Genomic DNA, 15798 nt, shown 5'->3' on the forward strand with positions numbered 1-15798 from the left:
TCTGCAGCATTGATGGAACCCAAGAACAAAGTGGCCTCCATCATTCTTTAATGGAAGGAGTTTGAAACCAAAAAGACTCTTCCTAGAGCTGGCCGCCTGGCCAAACTCCGCAATCAGGGGAGAAGGGTCTTGGTCAGGGAGGTGACCAAGAACTCCATGGTCACTAACAAAGCTCCAGAGTTCCTCTGTGGAGATGGGAGAACCTTCCAAAAGGACAACCATCTTTGCAGCACTCCACCAAACAGGCCTCTATGGTAGAGTGGCCTGACGAAGCCACTCCTCAGTAAAAAGCACATGACACCCCACTTAGAGTTTGTCAAGGGGCACCTAAAGGACTCTCAGACCATGAGAAACAAGATTCTCTGGTCTGATGAAACCAAGATTGAACTCTTTGGCCTGAATGCCAAGCGTCACATCTGGAGGAAACTTGGCACCATCCCTACAGTGAAGCATGGGTGTGGCAGCATCATGCTGTGGGGATGTTTTTCAGCGGCAGGGACTTTGAGACTCGTCAGGAAAGAGGGAAAGATTAACAGAGCAAAGTGCAGAGAGGTCATTGATGAAAACCTGCTCCAGAGTGCTTAAAACCTCAGACTGGGGCAATGGTTCACCTTCCAACAGGACAATGACACTAAGCACACAGCCAAGACAACAAAGGAGTGTCTTCGGGACATGTCTGAATGTCCTTGAGTGGTCCAGCCAGAGCCCGGACTCGAACCCGATCAAACATTTCTGGAGAGACCTGAAAAAAGCTGTGAAGCGACACTCCCCTTCCAACCTGACAGAGCTTGAGAGGATCTGCAGAGAAGACTGAGAGAAACTCTAATACAGGTGTGCCAAGCTTGTGGCGTTATACCGAAGAAGACTCAAGGCTGTAATCACTGAACAAAGGTGCTTCAACAAAGTATGGAGTAAAGGGCCTGAATACTTATGGAAATGTGATATTAACAGGGTGTAGATGAATTAAAGGGATTTAAATATATATATATATATTGTAGAATAACTCTGTAAGATAATGTTGTGGAAAGTCTACACAGGGGACTCGATGTCAATCTTAAACGAATCATTCTTTATTATCAGCTCGCTGGAGAGGGTCCAACCAACTCAAGGCACCAAGTACACATGTCGATCGGGAGTTTCACTGGGGCGGTCCCTTCCGTTCTCTTATACTGCTTACACAGACATATTTGCATGATTTAAATGAATCATCATTCGTCATTAACGTTGGCTCCTGCATGTGACTGACCAATACCTCACGAGACTTCCTCTCTCCAAGTTGAGACGTTGAAACTGAGATGCCTCTGTTCCCAGAGCAATGTTCTGGGCGTACTGCCATGTTGCCTATTAATGATAGTGAGGATTCCTCCGTACACGATCAGTCAGACACCTGCATGAACTTTTCTAATTGGTTATTAGAACGTAGCTTTGATTTGATACACAAACAGAACATTTTCCCTCACATTGTCTCCTCTTATCACTCTGTGATAATTATCATAAAATGTTGAGGTAAGCATTAGATTATAGCTTCTATCAAAGGAGGTTCTATCAAAATATGTTTATTAAAGTAAGTGAAATGAACATATAAAATCAGAAAAAAAAATCATAAAATCATCCTTTCAAACCCTTCACTCTGGGTTTTACGATCTAAAATACACACAAATACACTGTAGACTCAGAGGTGACTAAATCTCTCAATGTTGAACCATTGTTTACATAGGTCTTACCACAATGGGGTTGCAAACCATTGTTTACATAGGTCTTACCACAATCGGGTTGCAGTGACCTGTTGCAGTGATCTGTTCTGCACCAACTGTCCCTGAGACTAGTCAAAACATAAAATCTGTTGTTTTTTTTTAAACAAATCCGCAAGGGCCTTCCAAACAAGTCAAACAAAAACAACTTTAAATTCTCACTCATTGTCTTTATCTACAGGGGGAAAAGGAAGCTCATCCAGCGTCGGCAGCTCATCAGTCTCACCATCCATTTGAGGAGCATTAAACATAATGGCTGCCGAAACCTTATCAGCTAGGGAGTCACAAATAGCCTTACAACATGTTAGTAATACAATTAGACTAAGTTTTAAAAAAAAACACGCGCTGCAGCCCATTGGGCAATTTGGGATCCCCATCTTTCAAACAGGGATTTCAACCAAGTTGCAAGCGTCCGCTCTGGCTGTGGGGATTTGTTCTTTGCCACGGTGGCAATGTATTCGGCCAGATCGGTAACATTAGAGTACCGACCCGGGACAAAAGTGCAACACATCTCCAATTATTACACAAGTACCCCAAAAGATAGTCACGGGCCTCTCTGTTTTACAGAGCCAATTTATGCAATTCCTTCAGTTCATCATTCAATTTTTCCAGGACATTTCGAGTAGCATTGGCAATTCTCTCCACGTGTTTAGCGATTTATCTTGAATTTGGGCTAGCGTACATGCGACTCCATAACCAGGAAAAATATACACCAAGGAACCTGGAGGCAGGTGCCGGAGTGTGACGTCAGCTAGAGAACTCTTATCTCTCCTCATTCCAGGAGGTTTGTAGTCTCTAAACAGAGCCTTCAGACTCTTATCATCGTTTGGAACTGTTCTCATAGCGGTCACCACAAACCCAACAATACAACCAGTTCATGGGCAAGCTACAGTAAGCAATCTTACCACACAACCAATAGGTACCATTTGTGGCTCCTCTCAAAGGGATAATAACATTATAGACTGAAATACCATAATTAACATTACCAGGTTCCCCAGTGTCGGCATTGTTAACAGTTAACTTACAGGTATTGGATCTGTTGTAATACATTGTACAATTACGTTCTAGGTCACCCAAATGATTACCTCCTTCTCCACTAATACACCAAGGGGCTGTCATCACTCTTAACACTTTACTACCATCTCAGTAGCATCTGGCCTAGCAAACAACGGTGGGCCTATGTGGTTGTGTAATGCAGAAAACCATGACCCCATGATGTTATGTGGCATCTCTATCAGGAATGGTAAGACCATTTGCATATGGTCTTACCATAGTCAGATTTACTCCTATGGGAACTCCCACAAGTGGTAAACCTGCTCCTACCTTAACTGACCCCAACCCACACACCCGACACTCTTATTGTGCAGATGTAAGATTAGGAACCATTTCTGCTCTAGAGAGGAACAGATTGTCCTCATGGTTATGAGGGCCCAGCAGGGCTCTCCTTCTCCGATAACCATCTACTTCTGGACCTCTACTCCGGGCCAGCGTCGGTCCCTTTCGCTCAGGACTCCTTCTACCCTCTGTCAGGTTTCACACAAGAGCACAACCTACTGTTTTTATTAGCACACCTGTGCTAAAGCAGAGAAGGGCCACACTGCACCACTGGAACTGGCGAGGCCCAATCCTTTGCTGGATCGGGAACTCGTCTGCAGTGCGACAAGTGGATCCAGGTTTCTCTTTTCAGCAGCCTTGACCACAGTGGGGGTGGTCAAAAGAACTTGGTACGGCCCTATCTAACGGCGGTCTCTTTCTCCTGAACCCTTTGACCACCACGAAATCACCTGGGCTCAAACAGTGCTCCGCTCCACCTGCCAGGTTCAAAGAACACTGCGAGGGTGACACAATACTCAACAATGTCTTCCTCCATTCCTTGCAGGGTTGACAAGGTGGTCAATTTTAGCATTTGACATTCTGGTTCTTCATTATTTTTTTCACAAGATTCTTCTTCTGTTTCCGCCTCATTCTTTGCTAGGTCGCCCGCTCGTCCACCTCCTCTTCCAAATGTGTTGTGCACGTGAGGACGGCCACTCTCCTTGTGCTTCTCCTGCTCCAGGACAGTGCCTTGAAAGATGCCCTAACTTCCCACAGTTGTAGCAAATCCAGTCTCTCCCTCTCTGCTCGTTCGCGCTCCGGACCTTGTTTTTGCTGGTAACTTTCTGTCTTCAGCTCCAGCACCTTCTACAGCTCCTAATCCCATGGCTCCTCCATCTGACACAGGCCCAACCCCCATCTAGGTTATGGGGGGGGCACCATCTCCGTCTGCTGGTGGAAGATTTGGCAGAGGTGGATACAAGGGGGTGGGGCCCCCATGAAAGGGTTCCCCTTGGATGATGAAAGGCCAGCCAGGCTTTCATTTTTCTTCTTCCTCTTTTTCTTCTCCGGCTCCACATGCTTCACCATCATTCTTCTTACAGCTTCATATTTAGCATTTTCTGCTTCTCTCTGAAATCGTCCCACTTTATTTTAACTTGTGTTTCCTTTTCAAGTTGGCCTCTCTCACAGACTCCAGTCTTTATGTGCTCACTGTCCCATCTTCAGGGATCGGTCCATCTTTGTCCTGTATTCTGTTTGGTTCAGTACCCTTTTCCCCCCCCCTTGCCATTACAACACTCACTGCCTTTTTGGTTCCCAGTACGGATCCTCCATCCTACTCTTACTATTTCCGTTTCCCATGCCTTTCTTGAACTCTTTTTTTTTTTGGGGGGGGGACTTCCAGCTTAACACGTCATCTCACACCGAGGCTAAACCCCTGCTCAGTTAGTTAGTCAAGCACACAATACTCTCATCCACATTCCCAAACATACTCAAACATCTCCTTTAGAACTCCTTACGCATCTCCAATGATTCTCTTGTCATGACCTCCTATGCATAAGTATCTTCTGTGGTTCCTCTATAGTCTCCATAGTTGCCATATAGTCTCCACAGTATTGATAGTCCCTGAGCATCCCAATAGCATACATAGTCCCACATTTCCCCTTACAGTAACAAAATGTTGAAAAAGTCAAGGGGTCTGAATACTTTCCGAATGCACTGTGTACAAGTATTTTTCCCTGTCCTTTTTCCAATTCAAAGTAAGAACAGCTTATCTATCACGAATTAGTTACACATGTCCGGCTCTTGGAGAGAACTAATCAACATGGGATAAATACACAACACGGTAAAACACACTATAAATATGTGTATAACATATTGACATGTTGCCACTGAAATATTACGGCGCTTTTGTAACACAAATGAAACGCAATAGGGAAAAGCCTTTCATGTCATGGACATGTTGCCATCCTGTTATGACGGCACTTATTTGACACGTGAAACGTAATGGACAAAGCCCATCTCAGGGTTGCCAGATTGGACTGCCACTCTCCCATTGCAGACAGCAGGGATAAATCAGACAAATTAGATTTCCCTCGAAATACCAGAGAACTCAGCAGTGCTGTGTTTACTCTCAGTCAATTACAGCAGGGACTGACTAGGAGCAGGTGGGGCTGTTCGCTATCTCCATCCTCTGTCTGTTCCTACTCTCTTGCCCGCTCTCATCGGTCTGTCCATCTTTGTCGCTATCTTTTGCTCTCATCGGTCTCTCTCCCCCCTCACTCCCTCCCTCAGCCTGTCTCTATATCTTCCAGTCGACCTCCCATTTTCACTCCCTTCTCTGCCGATCTTCTCTTTCTAATCTCACTCTTATTTTAGTCTCTATCTTTCCCCCTGTGTTTGTATGTCTAGCTGAATCCCGGTGTTCTTTCCCTTTCTCTCTCCGTGTTAGTCTTGCCATGTATTTCTCTCTCTTCCCCCTCTGGCTGTCTCGCTCTCCACATGCATCTTTACTGGGTCACAGAGTTGTGGACTGCTGGTCTTGTGAACTCAGCAGGAGGTGTTGGAGAGAGGACAGAAGGTAGAGGGAGAGAGCGCGAGAGGGAGAGAACGAGAGAGACTATAGTCTTATGGCACTAGTGCAAATTGCACTAGCCTATCCAATAACACCCCGGTAGTAGAGTTTGTGATACAGTAAAATCTCTAATGTTTATGCTCACACTTGTTTTAGGAAGAGAACGCACAGCACAATTGGTATGTAATACATACCGTTTGTCGGTCAAGTAAATAGAACACATGATCAGGGTAATGGATTTAACACTTAATCAAGCCCTCCGCTCATTCTGTCCTGTCCTTAGCTACAGTGTGCTGAAGTGGCCCCTATGGCTAGGTACAGACCTAGGATCAGCTTGCCTTCCCCCAAATCCTAATCTTAACCATTAGACTCAAGACCAGCCTCTGAGATTATCTCTGAGTTGCCCTGAGGACAGAAGTGTGATGCATGTCACTCTGACACAAGCTAGGGGACAGAGGGACCCACACCTCACTGAGTGTGTGGAGAGAGCAGAGGAGATGGAAGAGTCACATGAGGAAAGCGATGGAGAAGGAGGGAAAGGATACAGAGGGGAGAGCAGTATGGTGTATGTCACTCTGGCATGGGGACAGAGGGATGACACTGCCACGGAGTGAGGAGATGGAAGAGGATGATGAGGGAAAGTAAGGAAGAGGAGTAGGTGACCGGAGGGCAGAGCAATGTTTATTTTTGTTACATTTTATTTCACCTTTATTATACCAGGTAGGCCAGTTGAGAACAAGTTCTCATTTACAACTGCGACCTGGCCAAGATAAAGCAAAGCATTGCGACACAAACAACAACACATGGAATAAACAAACATACAGTCAATAACACAATAGAAAAACAAGTGTGTGTGTATATATACAGTGTGTGCAAATAAAGTAAGATAAGGGAGGTAAGGCCATAAATAGGCCATAGTGGCTAAATAATTACAATTTAGCAATTAAACACTGGAGAGACAGAGGTGCAGAAGATGAATGTGCAAGTGGAGATCCTGGGGTGCAAAGATATTCCATTTACAATGGGCTGTTAAGCAGTGCTGAGATTGGTTTGCATTGGAAGCATCAGCACCTGCTGACTAGAGAAGTAGCTTTTCCGTTTTTCTCTTATGCATTCGCTGTCTCTCCACAGACATACACTGCATACATGATAACAGGGTATGTGGGCACACACACACACACACACACACACACACACACACACAGTCCATTCTCCGCAAACACCACCTCACCCATCACTCATACAGACAGCATTTTAAGAATTCCTCGATTGCCTCCCTCTCCCTCGTTCTTTTACACTTTGACTGAGTGAATGTAAAACAGAGGGTGATGTATATCCTCAATCTGCCAGGAGCCTCTCGCTGAAACTGCCATGTTTTTACAACCCACCATGACAGAGAAAGTCACAACATTGACACACACAGAAATACTACAAATACTGATGCATTGTTCTTTCGAAGGCCAAACCCACTGCTGGTGTGTGTGGCCAAAGAGCTCTATTTTCATGTCTTATGACTGTAGCACCAGTTCCAATCCATGTGCCAATGCCGTTTAGCAAACTCCAGATGGTGCTATGGTCAGTTGTCATGAAAGTAGAGGTTTTTGGCCATGTACACCAATGGTGAAATTTGGTTTTCAAAAGAATGCATATGCAGAAAATACCTAATCCCTACTGTAAAATATGGTGGTGTATCTTTGATGTTATGGGGATATTTTGCTTCCACTGGTCCTGGGGCCCTTGTTAAGTTCAATGGCATCATGAACTTATTCAAATATCAAAACATTTTTACCAAAAACCTGGTTGCCTTTGCCAGGAGGCTGAAAACTGGCCGCAAATGGATCTTCCAGCAAGGCAAGCAGACAATACATTCCACCAACAAATGGTAAATTGACCACAATCAACATTTTGCAATGGCAATCTCAGTCTCCGAGGGCAGCCCATAAGCGCAGACGAAGGATATTAAAGGATCTGGAAAGATTCTGTATGGAGGAATGGTCTAAAATCTCTCCCAGTGTGTTCTCCAATCTCATAAAACATTTCAGGAAAAAAAGTCTGTTGATTTCGCAAGGTGAGGGTGCTGGAATATTGAATACAAGGAATCCAATCATTTTAACCCATATCTTTTTAGATGTTTTTTAATACGTCTTAAACAAAATCTTTCTCTGAGCAATTGTGTTAGTATAGAATACTATAATAATAAAACCAGAAAATGGTGTACAAATATAGCTTAGAATTTGTATTATTCATTTTACAAATGTTTTTTTTGCTCATCTTTATTAAGGGGTTCAATAATTCTGGACACACGGACACATACACGCACGCACATATATATACATACACACTGAGTGTACAAAACATTATGAACACCTGCTCTTTCCATGACTGACTGACCAGGTGAATCCAGGCGAAAGCCATGATCCCTTATTGATGCCACTTGTTAAAGCCACTTCAATCAGTGTCAGATAGATTAAGGGGAGGATACGGTTTAAATAAGAATTTTTAAGCCTTGAGAAAATTGAGACATGGAATGTGTGCCATTCAGAGGGTGAATGGGCAAGACAAAATTATTAGTGCCTTTTAGGTGCCAGGTGCCATCGGTTTCCTGTGTGTATCAAGACTTGTCCACCACCCAAAGGACGTCTAAATATTAGGAAGGTGTCCTTAATGTTTTGTACACTGCGTAAAACTCACGTGTTGCTGTTTGGAATTACCTTTTGATTAGACAAACACTTATTTTTTTTGTTGTGTTCATCAAATATCACAAATGTGTTAGTGTGTTGAGTTGTAGTTAAATTGGTTAACATAATATAACATAATGCATTTCCCCCACGAAAACGTGATCTTCTGGGAAACATTGGGAGACGTTTTTAAAATCCAGTACTCTCTGTACTCCAAAATGTGACCAGCTGGAAGAGATTATCTGTAAGAAGACTTGAACTGAAAATCCTGGTCTGGCTCCTATTCTAGTTTTGGTTCTGATTTATCCGTATCTTGGGTTTTCAGAATACTGTAGTCTCACAGCAGGCCCTAGAGTGCCCCCTAGTGCTATGTGTACGGAACCGACAAAATATTAGGATTTGACATCCATTGAAATAGACAAAGTTTTACCTTGAATTAATAATGTACACTGAAATGTGTCGACATAGTGGCTAGTTTGGGTTCATTCGAAGCAGTGCATTCTGATGTAATATAATATGCAAGAAATGACACTTAACTGCAGAAAAAAATCTCTTGCCTTTTTGTTTATCGCATCTATCTCCACTGAGTCTTACCCATAATTTATTTCAATGTTATATCAACATCTGTCAACTTTCCCATGCCTTTTAGTCTTATCTATAACCCTTGTTCTGTAAACCCGCGCCTCTAAACGCTATAGCAACATTCTCTCAACGTCTCCACTGCCTCTTACTCTTGGCCATAAACTTCTATTTAATGTTCTACTAACAATCTCTCAACATTTGCCTTTCAGGAAACCAAGGAGCCTCCGGGAGTGCCCCTGTTCGGCAGCGCCCCGGGGGTGGACCTTCGCCGGGGCCGCAGGCGTCACTCAGGCACGCTAATGCTGCCCCCGTTGTCATGGCGACAGGCGGAGAGTGATCTGGGCCGCACGGCAGAGGAGTGTGCCATGGCCCGACCCACCAGCCTGCCCTTTCGACCTCCACCACGCATCGACATTACCCATGTCGACCCCAACAGGTGAGATATCGTAGGTCATAGCTCAACGTTTTGGGAGGTTGGCAACTCTGGACTTCTAAGGCAGCACTCCTGCTGGTTTTCGTATCTCCACTTGATTTATCAATTTGTCAATGGTTGGCTAGAAACCAGCCGACACTGCACTCCTGGAGGACAGTACCTGTGCAATATTACCTGAGGTCAACCCATCCTGTGTTCTCCTGCGTCTGTAGAGCATAGCATACCATGATAATATTTTTTGCTGAATTGCATCTTACTCTACGCTGAAGTATATTATGTGTTTGTGGAGTCAGAGAAGCAAATCTATTTTGTACATTCAGCATCAGCAAAGTTCACTTTCATCCAACAACCACTGGGTGGAGACAAAGTGCTCTAAAGCCAGTTGCCTATTTAATTAATGTGCTTTGTGAAGTGAGGTTGTGTTGAACTCTTGAGTTCCAGTCACTGTACAGAGCAACAGACAGTTGTGGTAAGCCAATCAGCATCATTTGAGGTGATCACCAATAGCCCCCCCCTCAAGAATATTACAAAGGGGGCGGACCCTGAAAGGGACCTCCCACGTATCACTTTCTGGGCTTACAGTGGTCCCTGACTTGAGAGAGAGAGATGGAACTGTATGGAAGAGGGAAAGTGGGTTAGATTGTTTAAGTGAAGTAAACAAAGAGCAGGTAGGTGCCTGAGACAATGGGAGAGTGAAGGAAAGAAAGAGAGAGGGAAAGGCACAGAGTATGTCACCCCCGGCGAACACTTGAAGTGTGAAGAGTTCGTCAAAGAAGTCTTGCGAACTAGAGCTGTCGGAAGAACCCTGCTCTGTCCACCAGCTCTCTGGCGGGTACTGTGCTGTAGACTCACGCTTGAGCTCCACTCTTTGGGACTGAGTGAACTGGACTCTGATCTAAACCAAGATCCTAGCTATGGAGGCCCATGGGGACCGAACAGAGTCGGAACAGAATATAGACTCATGTGGGCCAACCGAATCGGACAAGAGGACGAGAGTTTCACCCCACAACTCTCCGAGACGGTTTCGTAAACAAGTGGTGACCAAGCGTCGTTACAGGCGCTTCACTGTGGCCCATACCTGGTAAGGCCCTGGAGCTGTGTTGGTGTGTGTATGTCTGTGTGTGCGTTAGGACAGCAAGTTGCCAAGGACGTCACAATACAACATTATCACAATACGATATCTATTTAGATTGTATATGTACCACAATTCTATAAGTATTGCAATTTGATATTGATATTTTATTGCAATTTGATGTTCCAAACATATTGCTCACAAAGGGGGCCGATTCTGACTTAGGAATTGTACGCCTTTCCTACACACTTCTCAGTATTTGGTTTTCAGATTTACCTTATGGAGGTGCATAATGGGCTTTGCAGGCGTGGTTCTCTTGCGCGCTGAATACATCTAATTTAACCATTTAACCAATGAAAACCTTCCCACTCGATGGCCAACAGATTTTCCTATAGGGTTTTCACTACGTTAAGGCATCACTTTAAATACGGTGTACCTGTAATTAGAATTGACGACAGGCTAGATTAGAATATATTGGGTTCAGAATATAGGGATCAATGAAAGAAAGCCATCTAAATGTGCATTTTCATCTCCATTGAAACTGATAGATTTTTAAAAAAATACTCTGAACTTGTCTAATATTTAGGCAAATTTTAGGGTTAGGAAAGTAGGCATAAATCATTTAACAAAAACAGGTTTGGAGAGCCTTTACACACTAAATATATGGTTGAATCAAAAATACAGTGGTTTGCTTCATCTTGAAAGTTGTCATATTTAAGTTCAATTCATGAAATATTGGAGGTGGAAAAGTGTTCAATAAGGGTGGAACAATAGTCCTACAAATCAACCCAAGTTCGCACTCATCATGGAACTGTATGACAACGGTCCAGTAGTCGTGAACTGTGCACCGGGCCCCAGGTTTAACCTGCTACGTGTGGTCTGAGTTCCATAATGATTCAAATAGGCTACATGACCCAAATGTATTGCACCACGTTAGCTTAATATGATCCACTAATGCTCGCGACCCTCAGGAACAACTACACAGACGTGACAGAGGAACGAAAGGTCAACGGAATGGAATGATGCAATATGTAAGCTACAAATGGAAGGAAACTAACACTAAAGTGACAGTTCTAAATGTATGCGGGTATTGCTGATGGTGGCTCCCGATAGCAGCTAATATGTAACATGACACAAATTGTAAACTAAAACGGAGGAAAGCCCAGGTATATAATCAAAACATAGGCACATACATGATCTCGGCAGGTTCAGCCCTACAAATTACGAGGGCACACAATAACAATTCTGAATAACGGCACAGCTATTTATAGACTACTTTACTGTGGAAATGTTCCACAATACATGTCATGCTGATATGATTTTCAGTTTGCTTGGATATGGCTGGTGTCACATTCGTCTCCAGGGATCATAAGGAATAACCATCTAAAACAACTACTATGTGTAGTTACAAAGGGATGAGTTGTTTATCCTAGCTCTTATCAATAGTTATCCATTTGTAAATTACAGCGCATGGAGGATACAACGTATCTGCAGACACACCTCTACCTCACCTTCATTTCTTAGACCCTGGTCACTGTTGTGATTCCCCCCCCCCTCCCATCTTTTGTAACATTGAGGCAACTTATGCCTTGATAAGTAATTGTGTGAAATGGCACTGTTAAAATGCGTATTGGGTAATTCAAGTACAGTAGGCCTCTGGTTGCCTCAGGAGGAATAAATTGCAGTTCCTGGAAAATGTGAACTGAAGCCATGACCTCAGAAACTCTGACTTAGCCTACAAATAATATAGGTTTGCTTATTAACATGTCTGTAATCATTCTTTTAAAAAAATTAAATACTGAACAAAATACTGTGGGTGTTGTTGTTTCCAGAGTATGTCACCCCCGGTGAACGCTTGAACTGAGAAGAAGAGCATGTTAATAAGCAAACCTACATGATTTGTAGACGAGGTCACAGAGGTCATGGTTTCAGTTTATATTTTCCAGGAACTGTTATATAAAGGGTCTGAATACTTATGTAAACATTTCTAAACACATGTTTTTCCTTTGTCATTATGGGGTATTGTGTGTAGATTGAGGGGGGGGGGGGAGTATATTTAATCCATTTTATAATAAGGCTGTAATGAAACAAAATGTGGAAAAAGTCAAGGGGGTCTGAGTACTTTCGGAATGCACTGTACCTCGATCACTCCAGTGTCCCTGCACATTGTAAATATGGTAGTGAAACTGACCCTGTATATACAGTTGAAGTCGGAAGTTTACATACACTTAGGTTGGAGTCATTAAAACTTGTTTTTCAACCACTCCACACATTTCTTGTTAACAAACTATACTTTTGGCAAGTCAGTTAGGACATCTACTGTGTGCATGACACAAGTAATTTCTCCAACAATTGTTTACAGACAGATTATTTAACTTATCACAATTACATTTTACATTTACATTTAAGTCATTTAGCAGACGCTCTTATCCAGAGCGACTTACAAATTGGTGAATTCACCTTATGACATCCAGTGGAACAGCCACTTTACAATAGTGCATCTAAATCAGTTAAGGGGGGGGGTGAGAAGGATTACTTTATCCTATCCTAGGTATTCCTTGAAGAGGTGGGGTTTCAGGTGTCTCCGGAAGGTGGTGATTGACTCCGCTGTCCTGGCGTCGTGAGGGAGTTTGTTCCACCATTGGGGGGCCAGAGCAGCGAACAGTTTTGACTGGGCTGAGCGGGAACTGTACTTCCTCAGTGGTAGGGAGGCGAGCAGGCCAGAGGTGGATGAACGCAGTGCCCTTGTTTGGGTGTAGGGCCTGATCAGAGCCTGGAGGTACTGCGGTGCCGTTCCCCTCACAGCTCCGTAGGCAAGCACCATGGTCTTGTAGCGGATGCGAGCTTCAACTGGAAGCCAGTGGAGAGAGCAGAGGAGCTGGGTGACGTGAGAGAACTTGGGAAGGTTGAACACCAGACGGGCTGCGGCGTTCTGGATGAGTTGTAGGGGTTTAATGGCACAGGCAGGGAGCCCAGCCAACAGCGAGTTGCAGTAATCCAGACGGGAGATGACAAGTGCGTGGATTAGGACCTGCGCCGCTTCCTGTGTGAGGCAGGGTCGTACTCTGCGGATGTTGTAGAGCATGAACCTACAGGAACAGGCCACCGCCATGATGTTAGTTGAGAACGACAGGGTGTTGTCCAGGATCACGCCAAGGTTCTTAGCGCTCTGGGAGGAGGACACAATGGAGTTGTCAACCGTGATGGCGAGATCATGGAACGGGCAGTCCTTCCCCGGGAGGAAGAGCAGCTCCGTCTTGCCGAGGTTCAGCTTGAGGTGGTGATCCGTCATCCACACTGATATGTCTGCCAGACATGCAGAGATGCGATTCGCCACCTGGTCATCAGAAGGGGGAAAGGAGAAGATTAATTGTGTGTCGTCTGCATAGCAATGATAGGAGAGACCATGTGAGGTTATGACAGAGCCAAGTGACTTGGTGTACAGCGAGAATAGGAGAGGGCCTAGAACAGAGCCCTGGGGGACACCAGTGGTGAGAGCGCGTGGCGAGGAGACAGATTCTCGCCACGCCACCTGGTAGGAGCGACCTGTCAGGTAGGACGCAATCCAAGCGTGGGCCGCGCCGGAGATGCCCAACTCGGAGAGGGTGGAGAGGAGGATCTGATGGTTCACAGTATCGAAGGCAGCCGATAGGTCTAGAAGGATGAGAGCAGAGGAGCGAGAGTTAGCTTTAGCAGTGCGGAGCGCCTCCGTGATACAGAGAAGAGCAGTCTCAGTTGAATGCCTAGTCTTGAAACCTGACTGATTTGGATCAAGAAGGTCATTCTGAGAGAGATAGCGGGAGAGCTGGCCAAGGACGGCACGTTCAAGAGTTTTGGAGAGAAAAGAGAAGGGATACTGGTCTGTAGTTGTTGACATCGGAGGGGTCGAGTGTAGGTTTTTTCAGAAGGGGTGCAACTCTCGCTCTCTTGAAGACGGAAGGGACGTAGCCAGCGGTCAGGGATGAGTTGATGAGCGAGGTGAGGTAAGGGAGAAGGTCTCCGGAAATGGTCTGGAGAAGAGAGGAGGGGATAGGGTCAAGCGGGCAGGTTGTTGGGCGGCCGGCCGTCACAAGAAGCGAGATTTCATCTGGAGAGAGAGGGAGAAAGAGGTCAGAGCACAGGGTAGGGCAGTGTGAGCAGAACCAGCGGTGTCGTTTGACTTAGCAAACGAGGATCGGATGTCGTCGACCTTCTTTTCAAAGTGGTTGACGAAGTCATCTGCAGAGAGGGAGGAGGGGGGGAGGGGGAGGAGGATTCAGGAGGGAGGAGAAGGTGGCAAAGAGCTTCCTAGGGTTAGAGGCAGATGCTTGGAATTTAGAGTGGTAGAAAGTGGCTTTAGCAGCAGAGACAGAGGAGGAAAATGTAGAGAGGAGGGAGTGAAAGGATGCCAGGTCCGCAGGGAGGCGAGTTTTCCTCCATTTCCGCTCGGCTGCCCGGAGCACTGTTCTGTGAGCTCGCAATGAGTCGTCGAGCCACGGAGCGGGAGGGGGAGGACCGAGCCGGCCTGGAGGATAGGGGACATAGAGAGTCAAAGGATGCAGAAAGGGAAGAGAGGAGGGTTGAGGAGGCAGAATCAGGAGATAGGTTGGAGAAGGTATGAGCAGAGGGAAGAGATGATAGGATGGAAGAGGAGAGAGTAGCGGGGGAGAGAGAGCGAAGGTTGGGACGGCGCGATACCATCCGAGTAGGGGCAGTGTGGGAAGTGTTGGATGAGAGCGAGAGGGAAAAGGATACAAGGTAGTGGTCGGAGACTTGGAGGGGAGTTGCAATGAGGTTAGTGGAAGAACAGCATCTAGTAAAGATGAGGTCGAGCGTATTGCCTGCCTTGTGAGTAGGGGGAAGGTGAGAGGGTGAGGTCAAAAGAGGAGAGGAGTGGAAAGAAGGAGGCAGAGAGGAATGAGTCAAAGGTAGACGTGGGGAGGTTAAAGTCGCCCAGGACTGTGAGAGGTGAGCCGTCCTCAGGAAAGGAGCTTATCAAGGCATCAAGCTCATTGATGAACTCTCCGAGGGAACCTGGAGGGCGATAAATGATAAGGATGTTAAGCTTGAAAGGGCTGGTAACTGTGACAGCATGGAATTCAAAGGAGGCGATAGACAGATGGGTAAGGGGAGAAAGAGAGAATGACCACTTGGGAGAGATGAGGATCCCGGTGCCACCACCCCACTGACCAGAAGCTCTCGGGTGTGCGAGAACACGTGGGCGGACGAAGAGAGAGCAGTGGGAGTAGCAGTGTTATCTGTGGTGATCCATGTTTCCGTCAGTGCCAAGAAGTCGAGGGACTGGAGGGAGGCATAGGCTGAGATGAACTCTGCCTTGTTGGCCGCAGATCGGCAGTTCCAGAGGCTACCGTAGACCTGGAACTCCACGTGGGTCGTGCGCGCTGGGACCACCA

At 45.6% G+C, this 15798-nt stretch overlaps 1 protein-coding gene across 1 annotated transcript in view; it reads left to right on the forward strand.

The window, feature by feature from the left end:
- The window catches only part of LOC135516909 (3',5'-cyclic-AMP phosphodiesterase 4B-like), a 123393-nt gene that overhangs the window by 43539 nt on the left and 64056 nt on the right, over positions 1 to 15798 (forward strand). The window contains exon 3 of the mRNA XM_064940980.1: positions 9110 to 9336. Within this exon, the coding sequence (XP_064797052.1) occupies positions 9110 to 9336 (227 nt within the window). The remainder of the gene's footprint in view (positions 1 to 9109; positions 9337 to 15798) is intronic.

This window comes from Oncorhynchus masou, chromosome 3 (genome assembly GCF_036934945.1).
Source record: "Oncorhynchus masou masou isolate Uvic2021 chromosome 3, UVic_Omas_1.1, whole genome shotgun sequence".
In the NCBI taxonomy this organism is placed as follows: domain Eukaryota; kingdom Metazoa; phylum Chordata; class Actinopteri; order Salmoniformes; family Salmonidae; genus Oncorhynchus; species Oncorhynchus masou.